General features: G+C 40.3%; 1 protein-coding gene and 2 long non-coding RNA genes across 5 annotated transcripts in view; 2 read left to right on the top strand and 1 right to left on the bottom strand.

Moving 5' to 3' along the window:
- acad9 (acyl-CoA dehydrogenase family, member 9) overlaps window positions 1-6546 on the top strand; it is a 55574-nt gene extending 49028 nt beyond the window's left edge. For all 3 annotated transcript variants that reach the window (XM_088337374.1, XM_088337375.1, XM_088337376.1), the window contains 2 exons: window positions 194-266; window positions 6381-6546. In XM_088337374.1, coding sequence (XP_088193500.1) covers window positions 194-266; window positions 6381-6481 — 174 coding nt within the window. In that variant the 3' untranslated portion in view covers window positions 6482-6546. The remainder of the gene's footprint in view (window positions 1-193; window positions 267-6380) is intronic.
- Window positions 6547-7018: 472 nt separating this feature from the next.
- The window catches only part of LOC148363468 (uncharacterized), a 36274-nt gene continuing 23331 nt past the window's right edge, over window positions 7019-19961 (bottom strand). Inside the window, exon 3 of the long non-coding RNA XR_015850653.1 lies at window positions 7019-8295. This is a non-coding gene — a long non-coding RNA (uncharacterized LOC148363468). The remainder of the gene's footprint in view (window positions 8296-19961) is intronic.
- Window positions 9687-11776, top strand: LOC148363469 (uncharacterized). Its single transcript, XR_015850654.1, has 2 exons — window positions 9687-11128; window positions 11338-11776. It is a non-coding gene; the product is annotated as an uncharacterized LOC148363469 (long non-coding RNA).

Raw genomic sequence — 19961 nt, 5'->3', positions numbered from 1 at the left:
TTCCTTGTTTTCTTTTTTGTTTATTTTATTTATTTATTTCCTTCTTAATTTGCATTTTTTGGCTGGTATCACTTATTCTCCAGAGCGACTTATAGGCAGGAAATTACGGTAATTGCAAGAGAAACAATTAGTAATAATGAGTGTGCGTCTATATTTGTGTTTGTGTGATTTTTCTCTCTTCTCCTTCCACTAGGTTTTGCTTGCAAACACTTTCTGCAGTGATGCTTTCTTCAAGAACAATTATTGGATGACTCAGTTGCAAAAAAGTATGTAAATATAATGAAAATGCAATAGATGTAGTATTCTGTGTAGGACTGGACTAATATCAGATGATTAACTCATACATTTTAACGGTATTGCAGTTAAAGCTTGAAAATATATGATTGGGAAAAAGTTAGCTTATTCTAGTCAACTTTTTAAATTTTAGTTTAATAATATATATATATATATATATATATATATATATATATATATATATACAGTGGAACCTCGGTTTTCGAACGCCTCTCAGTTCGGATAAATTGGTGTTCGACCAAAAATTTCGAGAAATTCTTGCCTCGCTGTTCGGTCAAAAATCGGAGTTCGAACGCCTGTACGCTAGGGTGCGATGCTGAGCAGCGTACGGGTGTTTTAGCCCCTAATCATGCCTCCGAAGAAGGTCTGTGCACGCAGGAGAGGTGAAAAAAAACAACAAGTTGTTCGTCCAACTATTGCCTTTAAGAAAGACATAATAGATAAATATGAAAGAGGTGTACGAATTTCTGATCTTGCTAGTGAATACAGCATGGCTAAATCTACTATCAGTACGATAGTAAAGAATAAGGAGGCTGTGAAATCGAGTGATGCAGCTAAGGAAGTTAGCGCTATAAGCAAGCAACTGCCGCAAGTTTTGGAAGAGGTTGAAAAACTTTTGATGATTTTTCTCTCCCCACCGTCCACCACAAAGGTAAGAAATCCTATTCATAATCCTTTTTTTTAATTTTTACACGTTCATGTTAGCGTAATCTTTCGTACGGAAGATTACGCTAACGCAAAAGTACGATTAGCCTGGGTTAGCTTCATGTTTACGTTCTTGCGAAACATTCAGGGTGTTGGAACGGATTAAAACGATTTTACTTTGTTTACTTTTAATGGGAAAAACGATTTTCCGTGATGGACCAAATCGGTTTTCGAACAGGGTTCTGGAACGGATTATGGTCGAGAACCGAGGTTCCACTGTATATCTATATATACAGATGTGTATATATAATATATATATATATATATATATATATATATATATATATATATATATATATATATATATATATACAGTGCATCCGGAAAGTATTCACAGCGCTTCACTTTTTCCACATTTTGTTATGTTACCGCCTCATTCTAAATTGTATTAATTTAATCTCTCATCTCAAAATTTTACACAAAATACTCCATTATGACAATGTGAGAAAAGTTTTTTTTTACTTTTTTTTAATTTATTAAAAATAAAAAACTAAGAAATCCCCTTTACATAAGTATTCACAGCCTTTGCTTAATACTTTGTCGATCCACCTTTGGCAGCAAATACAGGCTCAAGTCTTTTTGAATATGATCCACAAGTTTAGCACACATATCTTTAGGCAGTTTTGCCCATTCTTCTTTGCAAAAAGTCTCAGCTCAAGCAGGTTGGATGGGAGACGTTTGTGCACAGCCATTTTCAGATCTCTCCAGACATGTTCGATCGGATTCAAGTCTGGACTCTGGCTGGGCCACTCCAGGACATTCACGGAGTGGTTCTGAAGCCAATCTTTTGAGATCTTGGTTGTGTGCTTTGGGTCGTTGTCCTGCTGAAAAATGAACCTTCGCCCCAGCCTGAGGTCAAGAGCGCTCTGGAGCAGGTTTTCATCCAGGATATCTCTATATTCTGCTGCATTCATTTTTCCTTCTATCCTGACTAGTCTGCCAGTTCCTGCTGCTGAAAAACATCGCCACAGCATGATGCTGCCACCACCATGCTTCACTGTAGGGATGGTATTGGCCTGGTGATGAGCGGTGCCTGGTTTCCTCCAAACATGGCACCTGGCATTCACACCAAAGAGTTCAATCATTGTCTCATCAGACCAGAGAATTTTATTTCTAATGATCTGAGAGTCATTCAGGTGCTTTTTGGCAAATTCCAGACGGTCTTCCATGTTTTTTTTACTAAGGAGTGGCGCTCGTCTGGCCACTCTACCATACAGGCCTGATTGGTGGATTGCTGCAGAGATGGTTGTCCTTCTGGAAGGCTCTCCTCTCTCCACAGAGGAACGCTGGAGCTCTGACAGAGTGACCATCGGGTTCTTGGTCACCTCCCTGACTAAGGCCCTTCTTCCCCGATCGCTCAGTTTAGAAGGCCAGTCAGCTCTAAGAAGAGTCCAAATGTCTTCCATTTACGAATAATGGAGGCCACTGTGCTCATTGGGACTTTCAAAGCAGCAGAAATTTTTCTGTATCCTTCCCCAGATTTGTGCCTCAAGACAATCCTGTCTCGCAGGTCTACAGACAGTTCTTTTGACTTCATGCTTGGTGTTTGTGCTCTGACATTCACTCAACTGTGGGACCTTATATAGACAGGTGTGTGCCTTTCCAAATCATGTCCAATCAACTGAACTTACTGCAGGGGGACTCCAATTAAGCTGTAGAAAGATCTCAAGGATGATGAGTGGAAAAAAGATGCACCTGAGCTCAATTTTGAGCTTCATGGCACAGGCTGTGAATACTTATGTAAATGTGATTTCTTAGTTTTCTATTTTTGATAAATTCAAAAAAAGTAAAAAAAAAACTTTTTCACATTATCATAATGGAGTATTTTGAGTAGAAATTTGAGATAAGAGATTAAATTAATACAATTTGGAATGAGGCTGTAACATAACAAAATGTGGAAAAACTGAAGCGCTGTGAATACTTTCCGGATGCACTGTATATATACATGTGTATATATATATATATATATATATCTCATCTCATTAGCTGCACCGCTTATCCTCAGTAGGGTCGCGGGGGTGCTGGAGCCCATCCCAGCAATCATCGGGCAGTGGGCAGGGGACACCCTGAACTGGTTGCCAGCCAATCACAGGGCACACAGGGACAGACAACTCGCTTGCTCATTCACACCTAGGGACAATTTGGACCGGCCAATCCACCTGAAATGCATGTCTTTGGAATGTGGGAGGAAACCAAAGTGCCTGGAGGAAACCCGCGCAAGCACGGGGAGAACATGCAAACTCCGCACAGGATGTCCGGTAGCTGGATTTGAACCCACACAGGAGGTTCCCGAGACCTTACAACTGTGCCGCACAAGTGTGTATATGTATATATATATATATATATATATATATATATATATATAGATATGTATGTGTGTGTATATATATATATAGATATGTATATAGATATGTATGTGTATGTATATATATATATATATATGTATATATCTCATCTCATCAGCCGTACCGCTTATCCTCATTAGGGTCGCGGGGGGGCTGGAGCCCATCCCAGCCATCTCTGGGCAGTGGGCAGGGGACACCCTGAACTGGTTGCCAGCCAATCGCAGGGCACACAGGGACAGACAACTCATTCGCTCATTCACACCTAGGGACAATTTGGACCGCCCAATTCACCTGAAATGCATGTTTTTGGAACGTGGGAGGAAACCGGAGTGCCCGGAGGAAACCCACGCAAGCACGGGGAGAACATACAAACTCCGCACAGGAAGTCTGGAGCTGGATTTGAACCCACGACAGGTTCCCATGACATGAACTGTGCCGCACAAGCGCTAACCACTGCGCCGCCGTGCTGCCCTTATATGTATATATATATATATATATATATATATATATATATATATATGGGTGTATGTGTATATATGTATATATATATACTGGACTGTCTCAGAAAATTAGAATATTGTGATAAAGTTCTTTATTTTCTGTAATGCAATTAAAAAAACAAAAATGTCATACATTCTGGATTCATTACACATCAACTGAACTATTTCAAGCCTTTTATTATTTTAATATTGCTGAATTTGGCTTACAGCTTAAGAAAACTCAAAAATCCTATCTCAAAATATTAGAATATCATGAAAAAGTTTACAAGTAGGCTATTCAACTAATCACCTGAATCATCTAATTAACTCGAAACACCCTGCGAGGGTTTCCTGAGCCTTAAAAACACTCAGCTTGGTTCAGTAAACTAAATCACAAGTATGGGGAAGACTGCTGTCCAGAGGACCATCATTGATACCATCCATCAGGAGGGTAAGACACAAAAGGAAAATTCTCAAAGAGCAGGCTGTTCACAGAGTGCAGTTTCAAAGCATATCCACAAAAAGTCTGTTGGAAGGGAAAAATGTGGCCGGAAACGCTGCACAACCAAGAGAGATGACCGCAGCCTTAACAAAATTGTGACGAAGAGCCGCTTCCAGAATTTGGGGGAGCTTCAAAGACAGTGGGCTGAAGCTGGAGTCCAGGTATCAAAAGCCACAGTTCACAGACGTGTCCGGGAAATGGGCTACAATAGCCGTATTCCCATGGTCAAGCCACTTCTGAACTCAAGACAACGAAAGAAGCGTCTGACTTGGGCTATGGAGAAGAAGCACTGGACAGTTGCAGAGTGGTCCAAAGTCCTCTTTTCAGACGAAAGCAAGTTTTGCATTTCATTTGGAAGTCAAGGCGCCAGAGTCTGGAGAAAGGCTGGAGAGGAGCAAAATCCAAGTTGCTTGAAATCCAGTGTGAAGTTCCCACAGTCAGCAATGGTTTGGGGAGCCATGTCAGCTGCTGGTGTTGGTCCACTGTGTTTCATCAAGTCCTGAGTAAATGCAACTGTGTACCAAGAGATTTTGGAGCACTGCATGCTTCCATCTGCTGAAAAGCTCTATGGAGATGAGGATTTCATTTTCCAGCATGATCTGGCACCTGCCCACAGTGCCAAAACCACCAGTAACTGGTGCACTGACCATGGCATCACTGTCCTTGATTGGCCTGCTAATTCCCCTGACCTGAACCCCATCGAGAATTTGTGGGGTATAGTTAAGAAGAAGATGAAAGACACCAGACCTACAAATGCAAATGAGCTGAAGGCTGCTATCGAAGCATCCTGGGCATCAATAACACCTCAGCAATGCCACAGGCTGATTGCCTCCATGCCAAGCCGGATTGATGCAGTAATCCGTGCAAAAGGATTCCCAACCAAGTACTGAGTGCATCAATGGACATTTTCAAATGTTTGATTTAGTTATGCTGTTATAAAATTATTTTTTTTACTTGGTCTGAGGAAGTATTCTAATATTTTGAGATAGGATTTTTGAGTTTTTTTCAGCTGTAAGCCAAAATCAGCAATATTCAAATAATAAAAGGCTTGAAATAGTTCAGTTGATGTGTAATGAATCCAGAATGTATGACATTTTTGTTTTTTTAATTGCATTACAGAAAATAAAGAACTTTATCACAATATTCTAATTTTCTGAGACAGTCCAGTATATACATATATATATATATATATATATATATATATATATATATATATATATATATATATATATATATTTATACATATTTGTGTATACATATATGTGTATATATATGTGCTCGGCTAGTCGCGGTGTCGTGCGTATCGCGCCCGAAAGTACCCGGGTTAGGGGCTCGCTCGCGGGAGCAACCGAGCAGCACCCACGGTGCGGCATAAGTAAAAACCCTGTCGTGGATCACTCGGCTCGTGCGTCGATGAAGAACGCAGCTAGCTAATGTGATTTGCAGCTACAACTGGCTGGCAACCAGTTCAGGCTGTCCAATGCCCACTGCCCGGAGATGTTTGGGATGGGCTCCAGCCCCCCTGCGACCATAATAAAGATAAGCGGTGCAGATAATGAGATATGAGATTTTTTTTTTTTTTTTTTTTTTTTGCTGGGGCCTCGCTACTTTGCAGATTTTCACTTTTTGGTTTGCTCCCCATTAACCAGGTCTAAAAAAAATAATAATAAAAAAAAAAAAATAAAAAAAAAGGTTTTTCACTTATCGCGGGTGGTTTTGGTCCCCATTAACCGCGATAACTGAGGTCTAACTGTATTACCTTATTTACAACCTTAAATTGGTGGAGACAAAACCTGACTGCTCGATATTGGTGGCAACGTGTTACCGCTGTCCATGCAAATTATACGCCTTTCGGCAAATTTTCGCCTTAAAAAAGACTCAACTTGCATAAAGCATTTTTAGGACTGTTTTTTTTAATGACATGACAACTATCGGTAAGCTAAGAATGAGGTCGTAGGTACGAAGAGAAAACACTTTTCCTTATAATTTTATTACCATAATAAATTGTTGTATTTTAGTAAATATTATGTTTTGAAATGTTCTTTATTATTTCAGACTCTCCTGAGAATAACGATGCCAACATCAAGAAGATTGCCAAAGACGTTTTAGAGAAAAGGACATACATCTGCAGTCATCCTCTTGACAGGACATATTGAGTTGTCTAATATTAGATTTTTTCCATGTTACTCGTACTAAATATATTAAAGTGTGCTGGAAATGACGTTTTCTTTACCTAGCAAAATTCCACGTTACACCCGTGTAATCCTGTTTTTTTCAATTATCATTTATTTTTGTAGAGTAATCGCTTTAAATTATATTTACTGAATTCAGAAACTAATTTGGTGGTTACCGATTCGGCCAGCTCACGGTTTCCCACCCATGTAATCCGACATAGCCTCGTATTGTGTCTAGCATTTGCCATGAAGTAAACAATACTCTAAACATATATTAATTTTAGCTATAAATTATTGATTTTTCAATTCATTGATATGATAATGATTGATCAGTCCAGAAGGAAAATAGTAGAAGACTCACAAATAAATAATGCATGTGTTTGATACGAACAAACTACATTTATTTACATGACAAGGAAAATTGTATCACACAAAAGAATAAAAGGACATTGTTGACACAAGCCCTCTCAGTCTTAGAAAATGGGAGTGGGGAAAGAAATTCTGTTGCAATAATGAAATTACTGTATTTTCCACACTATAAGGCGCACCTAAAAGTCTTAATTTTTTTCAAAAGCTGACCATGCGCCTTATAATACAGGGCGCCTTATATATGGCTCAATATTAAATTCGCAAGGTCTCGCAACTTACGCAACAGCCGCAGACTCGATTTTCCCCCGAACGTGGAGTAGTCTGCGGTGTATGCTGGGATTTATATACCGGCGTTTCATTGGCTAACCAATGTGTCAATCATTATTTGAATCGATCGCTATTGGCTGAAGTTATTCGGAGCCTTGGATACGCTAGAGGGCCAAAACAAACCCTGCAATGGCCGAAAAAGATGTGTCAATCATCCGTTAAATCGATCGTTATTGGCTGAAGTTATTCGGAGCCTCGGATATGCTAGAGGGCCAAAACAAACCCTGCAATTGGCCGAAAAAGATGTGTCAATCATCCGTTACATCGATCACTATTGGCTGAAGTTATTCGGAGCCTCGGATACCCTAGAGGGCCAAAACAAACCCTTCAATTGGCCGAAAAAGATGACTGAATAGCAAGCTTGCTAAAGTACGCCATAAAGAAACATGTTTCATTAGTCTGTATTTGTAAACATTTTACTCTCCTGGATTTACTGCACTCACGGTTGTAAGAAGACCATGATTGCGTATCATTATTGAACGTGAGAACTTAGGTGAGTTATGCGGCTTTATGTTTTCCCGGTATCTTGTTTTAGAACGATCTTGATGTTGCTGTGATGAGTTGAGTGAATTAAACTCAATTCCAAGTGTTTATTGTCATATGCACAGTAAAGTTGCGAGTGAAAAAGAAAATAGAAACATAGAAATGTTTGGCATTTCTTGAATCCCAAGACTTCAACCTTCCGAATGATATTTGAAATGACGCATTTAAGTGACATCGTACGGACACCGCATCCGCACGTGTCTACGACACGTATTTGCTTCTTTGCAAGCTTTGGGAATGTTAAGGGGGTAATCAGTTGGACTGAATCATCTGACTGTTTTGTCGACGTTCCCATTGTAGCGCCTTATAATCCGGTGCGCCTTATCTAAGGAAGATATAGGACCAAAAACTATTTTTTGGGGGTGCGCCCTATAACCCGGTGCGCCCTATAGTGCGGAAAATACGGTACCTGTGGGGAAATGAGAACGATGGCTTGGTTTTGCCATGTTTCCTGGCTCGGGAGACGAGGCTGTGGCTTTCAGCCTTCCTGGTCTCCATTTTTCCCAGGTGACCAATGGCAGCGAGGCCTTTCCGCTTTCTCCGAGCACGAGTGTAGGCTGCAGCAAAAAGTAGAGCCAGTTTAGAGCTTTGCCTTTCTTTTCATAGTTGTGGGAAGTCCCGCCAAAAGGTGGGGCCTTAGTCACTGGAGAATTCCTGCTTTCCAAAATAAAGTTCTCTAACCGGTTGATTATAATAATTGTTAATATGCATGATTTCACTTTGACACGCGGTACTAAATCCCGGCATGAACATGACACACAAATGCAGATCATTAATCTTTTCAATACATATGAACACTTTGGGGTTTCAAATCTTTATTGTACAGCTGGAGAGTCTGGTCACTTCCTGTGCATGGCTGTTCGTAGTTGGTAGAGTCTGCTGGGGGCATTTACTCTACATTATCAAGAGTCAAGTCAAGTTGTGTTTATTTGGATAGCGCTTTATCACAAGGAGTCTCAAAGAGCTGCACCGACCACAGATTATTGTAAACCACAGACTATTATTACACCATCCCCTGATCTAAAACCTACACGAGGGCAAGGAAAAACTCAAAAACCTCAACATGAGGAAAATGAAGACACCTTGAGAAGGGATCACACATGAGGTAATCCCCCTTCCAGGATGACCAGGCTTTAATGGATCTTGTAATAACAATTAATACATAGATATCATCAACAGGAAATATAGGTCATTCATAAGCTATAGAATAGAAGTGTGTTTTAATCCTAGATTTAAACAGTTTCACTGAGGTTGCAGATAGAATCTCAGGGGCAAGAGCATTCCACAAAACTGGGCCCGAATGGAGAACGCCCTCGAACCTGCGGTTCTCTTCTTCAGGGCTGTCTCAGTAGAGTGGTTAGCCCTGAATCCTGATTGCATAGATTCAAAAAGATTGTTCTCGAAAATGTAATCATTCAGCTGCTTTTAAGTTCTGTTAGTATTATACAAAATCATGCATGGACTTGCTCCCTCATATCTTCCAGATTTAATTTCCCCCTATCTTCCAGTCCGGAGGCTTCGCTCTAAAAATGCTGGTCTACTAGTGATGCCAAGAGCCAACAAGAGATCCGCAGGTTTGAGAGCGTTCTCCATTCGGGCCCCGGTGCTTTGGAATGCTCTTCCACCTGAGATTCGATCTGCAACCTCAGTAGAACTTTTTAATCTAGGCTTAAAACACACTTCTATTCCATAGCATATGAATAACTTATATTTTATGTTGACAATATCTGTGTATTATTTGTTATTGCAACATCCATTGCAGTCTGGTCATAATGGAAGTGGGATTACCTCATGTGTGGTTCCTTCTCAAGGTTTCTTCATTTTCCTCATGTTGAGGTTTTTGAGTTTTTTCTTGCCCTCATGTAGGTTTTAGATCAGGGGATGGTGTAATAATCGTCTGTAGTTTGCAATAATCTATGTTGTGTGCAGCCCTTTGAGACTCGTTGTGATGAAGGGCTATACAAATAAACTTGATTTGACTTTGCCACAACTTTCTCAAGTTTTTTTTCCATAGTTGCCTTTTTGGCTCTGTTTTCATGGTTTTTAAGTTCTTTTCTCAATAATACATACTAATGCATACATTAAAAATGCTAATGTATCTACTTTAGAAAGAAACGGTAGGTTTGACACAGGTCTATAAATTACGTAAACTTTCTGGATGAAGATTGGGTCATTTCAGTGTAAGTTTAATGACCGCAGACTTAAAAGCCGCTGGAATAAGTCAAGTCAAGTCATTTTTATTTGTATAGCCCTAAATCACGAAGAGTCTCAAAGGGCTTCACAGATTATTACACTATATTACACAGACTATTTTTCAGCCGACGAGAAGAGTAGGTTATTCATATGCTATGGAGTAGAAGTGAGTTTTAAGTTTAGATTTAAACATTTCCACTGAGGTTGCAGATCGGATCTCAGGGGGAAGAGCATTCCACAGCACCGGTGCCCGGATGGAGAACGCTCTCGAACCAGCAGAACACTTCTTTGCTCTTGGGATCACCAGAAGACCGGCACTCTCAGATCGTAGGCTTCGGACCGGGACGTAGGGTAACACCAGTCATATGTTTATAATATTTAAAACTGAAGGTCAAAGGACCCCAAAAAGACCTTTAATCAGCGAACCCGGAAGCGGGTCAAACAGGCAAGTAGTCGGTTTGGCCGTATTCACCACCTGTTTAAGATCATCAAGTGACGGATCATTAAACTGGAAAAAATCCCTGGCACTGCCCACCCAAAAAAAGTGGATGTTGAAGGCTCCGCGTATGCTATCCCAATGGGATAATCCCATTCAAATATTGTGTGTCCGGGAACACTAGCAAGGACTCTCCTGCATCCTCCTGTGCACACACTGTCAGCTTAGTCCCCACAGAGGGAACAGACCTCCCACACGTCACAGAAGTCGCTCCTTCAGCTCTCAAACAGCTCTCAAACAGCTCTTCAGGTTGTTTTTTTTTGACTTAAATCCATAAATTAGCATTTTTAATGTATGCATCAGTATGTATTATTGAGAAAATAACTTAAAAACCTTGAAAAAAGAGCCAATAAGGCAACTATGGAAAAAATAACTTGAGAAAAAATAAAACTTAAAAAGAGAAAAATATTACAGCTAGAAAGAGAAGCAAAACTAAAATAAAAAAAAAAAGGAAAAGGCTAAGACAACAAGAAGAAATAAAAGAAACAAATAAAAAATGGGAAAAAAGACAGGGTTATTTTGGGGGGAGGTCTCTTTGATCAATATTACCAATAATTATGTCAATTATGCACAAAAAACTGGTTTTTTTTCAATCTATTACTGTACTTAATCACATTTTTCTCTCTCCAGTAAACTAACTCAATTCAACTTTTTACCTTTTTATACTAAGAACTTTAAAGTCAAGCAACTGGAATCCTTGCGTGACACAATAATAATAATAATAATAATAATTTCCTTGTATTGTCATTCTGTGTAACAATGTACACAGAACGAAATGTCGATTGCATCTGACCCGATGCAGCCGCAGCCAAGAGAGGGCGCCGCCGACCACTTTTTAAGTCTTAGGAATGACTCGGCCGGGGCGCGAACCCGAACCTCCCAGTCTCAAAGCGGGCGCCTTACCATCTAGGCTACACAATTAATGGTAATTAAAAATATTGACTTTTTAGTGCAACGGCGCAAAACTATGGTTTTTTAAAAATGCTAATCATGAATCATATCCCTTTAAACACTGGAAACATAAAATATTAACAAATCTAAAACTAAAGTACAAAACAATTTTAATCATTTAAATACTCAACAAATTTAAAGTCAACAACACAGAATCCATGGAAAAAATGCATATTGACCAATCACAGGATGCTTTGATTATGTTTAACATGCATCAATGCTGTGTAACAATGTTTGGAGGATAATAATAGTTGTGCCCCCCCATCAATTTGACAGGCATCCCTTGAACACTGCACTGTAAAGTACAGTACTTTTATTTATTAGACAAAAGCTTGAGCCTGTAAATAGATTTTGTTCTTGGGTTCAAATCTTTAATAAAGTATTTATTATATTAATAAGTTTTTTACTTCGCTGATTTTGACTTGCGGGTCTTTTTGGAATACAACCCTGCGAAAAACGACAAATTACTGTAATCATCAAATTGGCTGTCAAAATGGTCCTTGATCTCATGACCTCAGAACTGTGCCGCATATGCGCTAACCACTGCGCTGCTGTGCTGATAATGAAAATATATTGATACACAATAGTAAATATTGTAATACTAATACATGTTTTTTGTACTAACTTTGTCCTCATTACCCTTTTGTGCGACAAAAATACTATAAAATGACTACAAAACTAGATACTGAGATGAAGTACTTAAAAACGGGGTCCTAATATATTATTTTGTCTGCATTCTAATAAGAAAAACACACTATAGAAATACTACAAAAATACTACTAGAGTATTACTATGATACCTAAATATTCCATCCATCCATTATCTGCACCACTTATCCTCAGTAAGGTCGCAAGGGTGCCAGCTATGTTCGGTCAGTGGGCTTGGGACACCCCGAACTGGTTGCCAGCCAGTCGCAGGGCACACAGAGACGAAGAACTCACTTGCTCACAATTTGGACCGGCCAATTAACCTGCCATGCATGTTTTTTGGAACGTGGGTGGAAACCAGAGTATCCAGAGGAAACCCACGCAAGCACGGGGAGAACATGTAAACTCCACACAGGAAGGTTTGATCTCATGACCTCAGAACTGTGCCACACACGCGCTAACCACTGCGCTGCCGTGCTGCCCTACCCAAATATTACAGAAATATGATTCCAGAAAAAACTAAAAATACTACAACAGTAATATTCAAAAAATACTAAGGAAATACTAAAAATATACTAGTATGATAATACTTCAAAATCCTTTTCCTGAAAGACTTAAAACTACAGTAATACTTTAACACAAAAACGCTTTGTAAAGTTGACTGTTTTGAGATAGTCAAGTCAAGTCAAGTCATTTGTGCTTTTCTTAGAAATCAATGAACCTGTTTTTATATTTCTAAATATAAAAACAATCCCTCACACACACACACACACACACACACACATATATATTCACGTTTCAAACATCAGTCTAATTTAATTTTTTACACGTTTCTTTATCTCATATCCTTTTATTGTGAAGTCGCGCTTGTGTGTGTGTGTGTTCCTTTTCCTGTTTTCTACTGACGAAAAATAAACCACACCTACGGAGTGGGAGTTGCAGTGCGCCGGGATGGCGTTAGCAGGGCTGCAGCTTCCACGAAGTAGATTAAAACCAAAATAGTGGAAAGCCTCAACGACTACAGGCCTGTCGCTCTTACGCCTGTGGTCATGAAGTGCTTCGAGAGGTTAGTGTCCCAGCACATCAAAAACTCCCTGCCACCCATACTGGACACACACCAGTTTGCCTACAGGGAAAACCGCTCCACTGACGACGCCATAAACACAGCACTTCACACCGTGCTGAAACACCTGGACCACCGGGGGAGCTACGTCAGAATGCTCTTTCTGGACTTTAGCTCAGCCTTCAACACCATTATCCCAGAGATCCTGGTGGAGAAACTTGCACATCTAGGACTCTCCCCCTCCATCTGCCACTGGATAATGGACTTCCTCTCCAACCGCCCACAGTCCGTGAAACTCGGTAACCACGTCTCTCCCACCCTAACACTGAACACTGGCTCCCCGCAAGGTTGTGCACTGAGGCCCCTGCTTTTCACCCTCTACAGCTCCGACTGCTCACCGACCCACCCCACAAACATTAAGTTCGCTGATGACACCACCTTGATTGGCCTCATCTCTGAATGGGACGAGGCGGCATACAGGGATGAGGTGGAGTCACTTTCAACGTGGCGTTCGGAAAACAACCTCATACTGAACACCACAAAAACAAAAGAACTGATTCTGGATTTCAGAAGGAATGGCAGGAATCTCGAACCACTCATCATAAAAGGAGACTGTGTAGAGAGAGTCCACTCCTTCAAATTTCTGGGTGTGCACATCTCCGACGACCTCTCCTGGTCTGCAAACACCAGAGCGGTGGTAGGGAAGGCCCAGCAGCGACTGCACTTCCTGAGAGTGTTCAGGAAAAATAATCTAAAACAGCAGCTGCAGGTGTCATTTTACAAAGCCACAGTGGAGAGCATTCTAACATACTGCATTACGGTGTGGTATGCTGGGTGCACAGCAGCAGACAGGAAAAAGCTCCAGAGGGTCATCAAAACAGCCCAGAAAATCGTCGGTTGCTCTCTGCCCAGCCTGGAGGACATTGCATGCTCTCGCTACCTCAGCAGAGCAGAAAACATCATCAAGGACTTTTCTTACCCCGGCCACCACGTCTTCGACCTGCTGCCTTCCGGCCAGCGCTACAGGTCACACAAAGCAAGAACAAACAGACTCAGAGACAGTTTCTTCCCCACAGCCATTACCACCCTAAACAGACACCGCACAAAAAATTGAAAACTCTTGCAAAAAACTACCTCACACGAATGTAAAATGGTACTCACGCCTATGTTCTTACACATGCTGACTGCACTGATTGTTCACTGCTCAAAACAGACACTGCACAAAAAACTGAAAACTCTTGCCAACACTACCTCATACGAATATAATGGTACTCATGTCTATGTTCTTGCACATGTCGACTGCACTATGTTTACTGCTCACCTTGCACAATGCCTGACCATTTCTTTTTTCTGCACTATGATGACTATGTTTGCACCAATGCAAATGCTGACTATTTTTTTGCACTATAATGATCTTTGCACCAAATGCAATATTGCACAACCCTTACGATACCAACGGTATCACGATAACAACTGTATGTAACATCCCACATGCCGACATTTCTTGTTTAAATGCCATGTAAATTATAACTATAGCCTTATGCCCCTTGTTTTATAACCTTATCTTCTCTGTTCCTTTATCTTCTGGCTCATACCTCACTGTGAATGCGTAAAACTGGAGTGTCATGCCCAATTTCGTTGTCACAATATGTTAACCCACATTGTAACAATGACAATAAAGGTATATTCTATTCTAAAATATCTGACTGCAGAGATAATACAAAAATACCATAAAAATACAACTAAAGTAGTACTACAAAAGAGCGGTGCTAGGAATCTAATGAGTTGAATCATTTCAAAAGAGTGGAGTTCACAGCTTTGTTCATTTTTTGTTTGATTCTTTTTTTTTTTATTATTTAGCGTTTTTCATCCTATTTAAGCCTATCTTATCCTTTATCAAGGAAAAGAGACTTTTAAAAATGCTATCATTTTTGGAGGTGCTTGTGTTGCACACTTCAAGGGGGACAATTATAAGTCAGCTGTGCGTTGGTTGAAACTCTTTTAATCCTTTTCTAACAGAAAATTGCTAAATATTCAAAGTGCAACAAAACAAGACCACATTAACAAAGAAATATTAACATATTAAAAAAATAACATGAAAATAAATGAATAATAAAAATATGCCCGGAGGGGATGTTCCCTGTTACAAGCATCCATTCAACATTCATTCATTTACCTCATGCCTTTAATTACGTGGGTTGAATTTTAAGATGCTTGAGCACCCACAAAAAGCGGCTCGTTACACGCATTTTAAATGACGGGTTGATCATTAAAAATTATGATTGTATTTGTGTGTTTTCTAATTAAAAACAATATTTTTAGTGAAAACAAAAAGTCCTCCTTATCTGTGACTATTTTTTCTTAAGCCTTCATCAGAGTGTGTGGGTACATTACCGTATTTTCCGCACTATAAGGCGCACCTAAAAGTCTTAATTTTTTTCAAAAGCTGACCATGCGCCTTATAACACAGTGCGCCTTATATATGGCTCAATATTAAATTCGCAAGGTCTCGCAACTTACTCAACAGCCGCCGACTAGATTCTCCCCCGAGCGCGAAGTTGTCCGCGGTGTATGCTGGGATTTATATACCGGCGTTTCATTGGCTAACCAATGTGTCAATTATCATTTGAATCGATCACTATTGGCTGAAGTTATTCGGAGTCTCGGATTGGCTAGATGCCCAAAACAAACCCTCCAATTGGCCGAGTTTAACAATGGCGTAGCAAGTCCGCGGTGTATGCTGGGATTTTTATACCGGCGTTTCATTGGCTAACCAATGTGTCAATCATCATTTGAATCTATCACTATTGGCTGAAGTTAGTCGGAGCCAAAACAAACCCTCCAATCGGCCGAGTTTAACAATGGCGTAGCAAGTCCGCGGTGTATGCTGGGATTTATATACCGGCGTTTCATTGGCTAACCAATGTGTCAATCATCATTTGAATCGATCACTATTGGCTGAAGTTATTCGGAGCCTCGGATTGGATAGATGGCCAAACCAAACCCTGCAATTGGCCGAAAAAGATGTGTCAATCATCAGTTAAATCGATCGCTATTGGCTGAAATTATTCAAAACTATTTTTTGGGGGTGCGCCCTATAACCCGGTGCGCCCTATAGTGCGGAAAATACGGTACTTGACGTATCTTAAAACAGCTCTCTGGGCCCCTATCAATAATCTGAACCAATCACATTTTTGAAAATTCCTCATTGCTAGGCTCAAAAATCTACCCCGTGGCCTTCAGGAAGAAATTTGCAGGCCCTATCCCATAAAATCAGTCTTGGAGAGAATAGTAGTAGGTGTAGCCAAGCAGATTTCTAAACGGAAGCTAGCGTGCTTTGAGCAATGTCACCGGTTTTCATAGTGTAACTGGCTTAGTGGCTAGTTTCTGTGACCTGGTTGCCCCTACACCAGAAGCCTTGTAAAATATTCTCTCAGTAGCTGTAACTGCATACACCAGAATGGGACTTGTGATCAACACAAAGATGACAGAGGTACTCTGTCAGTCCAGTGCTTACGTCCCTTCAAATATCTGGGGAGCATAATAATGTCTGACACCTGCTCGTTGGATGAAGAGATCAAGAACCGCCTCAACCAAGCATTAGTATATTTTGGTCGGCTCAGGAGAAGGGTTTTCCAGAACAGCAACCTCAGACTCTACACAAAATGTTGGTCTACAGCGCAGTTTGCATGACTACACTACTGTATGGATGTGAGGTATTGACTATCTACAAGCACCACTTAAGAAACCTGGAGACCTCTCATGAAGGATGTCTCCAGAAGATCCTTCGCATCCCATTGATGGACACACACAGAGGTGTTGGAGAGGGCAGGCAGCTGCACTGTGGAGTACATGAGAACACAACACAAATTTAGGTGGCTCGGGCACGTCATTTGTACGCCCAGCCGGAGACTACCGCAAAGAATCCTGTATGGTCAGTAACACGTCAGCCAACCCATTGCTGGTAGGCAAAAGAAGCAGTTCAAACTCCCTGAAGAGATGCCAGATGAACCCCTTTCATTGGAGGAACTTGCAGCAAAGCGAGTAAAGAGGCATGCTTGCCAAGCCCCCTCTGCTCTCATCATTTCCTTCACATGCCCTGTCTGTAACCACATCTGAATCCAGGATTCGACTCTTCAGACAACAGCAGACACGAAAATAAAATAAATGCTTATTAACGAGTTGATGGACAACAGGGAGAGACGTTACACGTTTCAGCGGTCCTGGGTATGATTCCAGCTACCAGCCCTCCTGTACAGGGTTTGCATGTTTTCCCTGTTCCTACATGGGTTTTTTCTGACATTCAAAATAAACATACATTCATGGGTGATTGATTGGTAACTCCAAATTGTCGCTATGTAAGAACAAGCGTGTGAATTGTATGTCTATCGTGCCCTGTGATTGACTGGAAATCACTCTAGTGCAGTGGTTCTCAAATTTTCTTCATTGATGTAACCCTTAGAAATATATTTTTAGTCAAGTACCCCTTAACTTGGGCAAATCATTTTTGGAAGAAAGAAGAGGAACAGTGCTGTAAATTCAAGCCGAATAGTGAACCTGACAAAAACATTCATATGGCAAACATTGCATATACAAACAAAAAATAATAACAGAAGACGTTGACCACCAGAAGGCATAAAACCAGTCAAAACTCAAATGTGCAAAATGCTGATAATAATGAATAAAATAGAAAAATAAACATGAATTAAAAAAATAAACATGAATAACAAAAATCTGTTCAGAAATAAATGTATAACTTGATTATAAATAAATGATATTTTGTTTATAATGTAGGGATTTTTCTAGCTTTATTTTAAAACTCGTTATGTTGGAGACGAATTATTCTTTACTGCAATCAATAAACAAATTTTCCTCTAGGTGATGTTTGTGCTCCACCATAATTCTCTTTTTTTCTCTGAAGGATGCTAGAATTTCAACACTGATAAAAAAATTAAATTACGTTATTACTTTGAGTTCTTTGAGTTCACAATCCTTTTTATATGGACCAGTGACACTCGACCAGATTTCGCCTCTATGGGTGTGGTCTCAGATATCTGATACTCTTAGAATTGGGTGACAGTGTGAACTTATTAGAAATCCTAAGAATTGAGAAATTTGCCTAATGTTCTGTAGTTGAGAATGTCACTCCAATCGACACGATTACGTACATTAGAACATTATTTTATCTATACATTGCCTTGGATGTTTTTACATTCAAAACTTCATGTTCATGTGGGTGAACTCAGGCTCTGGTGCAACGTTAACGTTCTTGATGGCAGGTGGAGCACAGTTTTGGCACTCGCTTTGTAACTGATGTACTGAAATGGTGAACTTGAGGGCCAAGGCAACGTCAGGCACTAATATGCCCCGAACAAGAATGCCCCCCTAGATGTGGGGTGGATGGTTGGAATTTGTTTTCCAACTTGGGCCAATAGTGGTTTTTCCACAATTCAGTTTTGTGTTTATTGGGATTTTTTCTTTTTCAGAGTCTGCGCTTTCTTGGGAGTCAGTCGAGTTTGAGTGTGGTAGGCTTTCCCGAGATTTGGGGTTTTGTTGTGAGGATCTTGTTTTGGTGTTGCCCAAAGATTTGGCTACAGTGAGTTTGGGACACTTCCAATTCAATGGGGGGAGTTTGGTTTAGAGAGTGGCCTGAGGCAACTTCACAGGGTTGGTTTTTATTCTAGTGGAAGGAGACCAAGAGGAAGGCCGCGATTGACGTGGATGGAGGGTGTTATGAGTGCACTAAAGGAAAGAGCTCTAAATGTATAGTGGAAGCTAGAGCTCTTGTTGGGGATAGGAATGAGTGGAGAGGTGTTGTAAAAGGATAGTGGGATGTTTAGACATGTTCTAAGGGATGGGCAGGGCACCTGTATGATGCGGCAGGGGTAAACCAGTGAAAGCTGTCGGGCCCTGCTGTTGAAACAAAGAGTGTGTTGTGTCACCCTGACCCGTGTGACATGGTTGCTTTCTTGTGTCCCGTTTCATCTGGGGGGACGAAAGGATGACCAACTTGGTTGCCATGGTGCTTAACTTGTTTGGGCATTTGGGTTGGCCATGGTCCAAAAATGTTTACGAGTGTTTTTTTGCTACTTTTTCCCTTTTTTTTATTTTCTGAGAGAGGGCTGAAACTCTGGGAGTCCGAGTCGCCGTCTTCAAAGGCAGCGAGTTTTAAGCAGAGTTTTCACCCTCTTCTTCAGAGTGGACGAGTTTACTTTGTGTCTCATCTAATTGCCCGCCAAGTTTTTTATTGGAGGTCATTAGATCAAGAAGCCGGCGTTTAATACAGGCTTCCTCGTCTGCACTCAATTTTAAATAGACAATGAGGTTGAAGGTCAGCCCTCCAAGTATTTTTATTACTGTTTTATCTTTTAGGGGGTTCGTTCGTTGCTTCGCCATCAACTGTTGTGATTTGAGGAGTCTGTGTCGGCTCCTTAAACTGTTTTGGCGTATTCCGGTAACATTTTATGGATTATCTGTTGGACGAGTTGAGAAAGTGTTTCCAAATTCTCAACCTACGGAGATAATACCCTTGGATCTGACATGATGACTGAGGATCTCTTCTAAATCACACAAAAAATAAATATAAACCCTGGTAAACTAATCCAAAAAAAACCTCAAAACAGAGAAGAAATAAAATAAATGAGAAAAAAACTTAAAATAATAATAATAACAAAATTAGAGAAAATAATAATAATTAAATTAAACAACTAAATAAACAATGACAAGGTGTTAATTATGGGAAGGAACCCAAAATTAAAGTGTGGAAAACCACGGATTGGAAGTAAATCAGAAGATTGCGTCAAATCAATTCCTCTTTTTTTTTATAAGGGAAAGCCAATTAAGTTTGTAATCACAGTTATAAAACTGTTTCAT

This window comes from Urocampus carinirostris, chromosome 6 (assembly GCF_059441175.1).
Source record: "Urocampus carinirostris isolate Australia breed hairy pipefish chromosome 6, RoL_Ucar_1.0, whole genome shotgun sequence".
Classification (NCBI taxonomy): domain Eukaryota; kingdom Metazoa; phylum Chordata; class Actinopteri; order Syngnathiformes; family Syngnathidae; genus Urocampus; species Urocampus carinirostris.
This window is presented reverse-complemented; position numbering and strand designations above follow the sequence as displayed.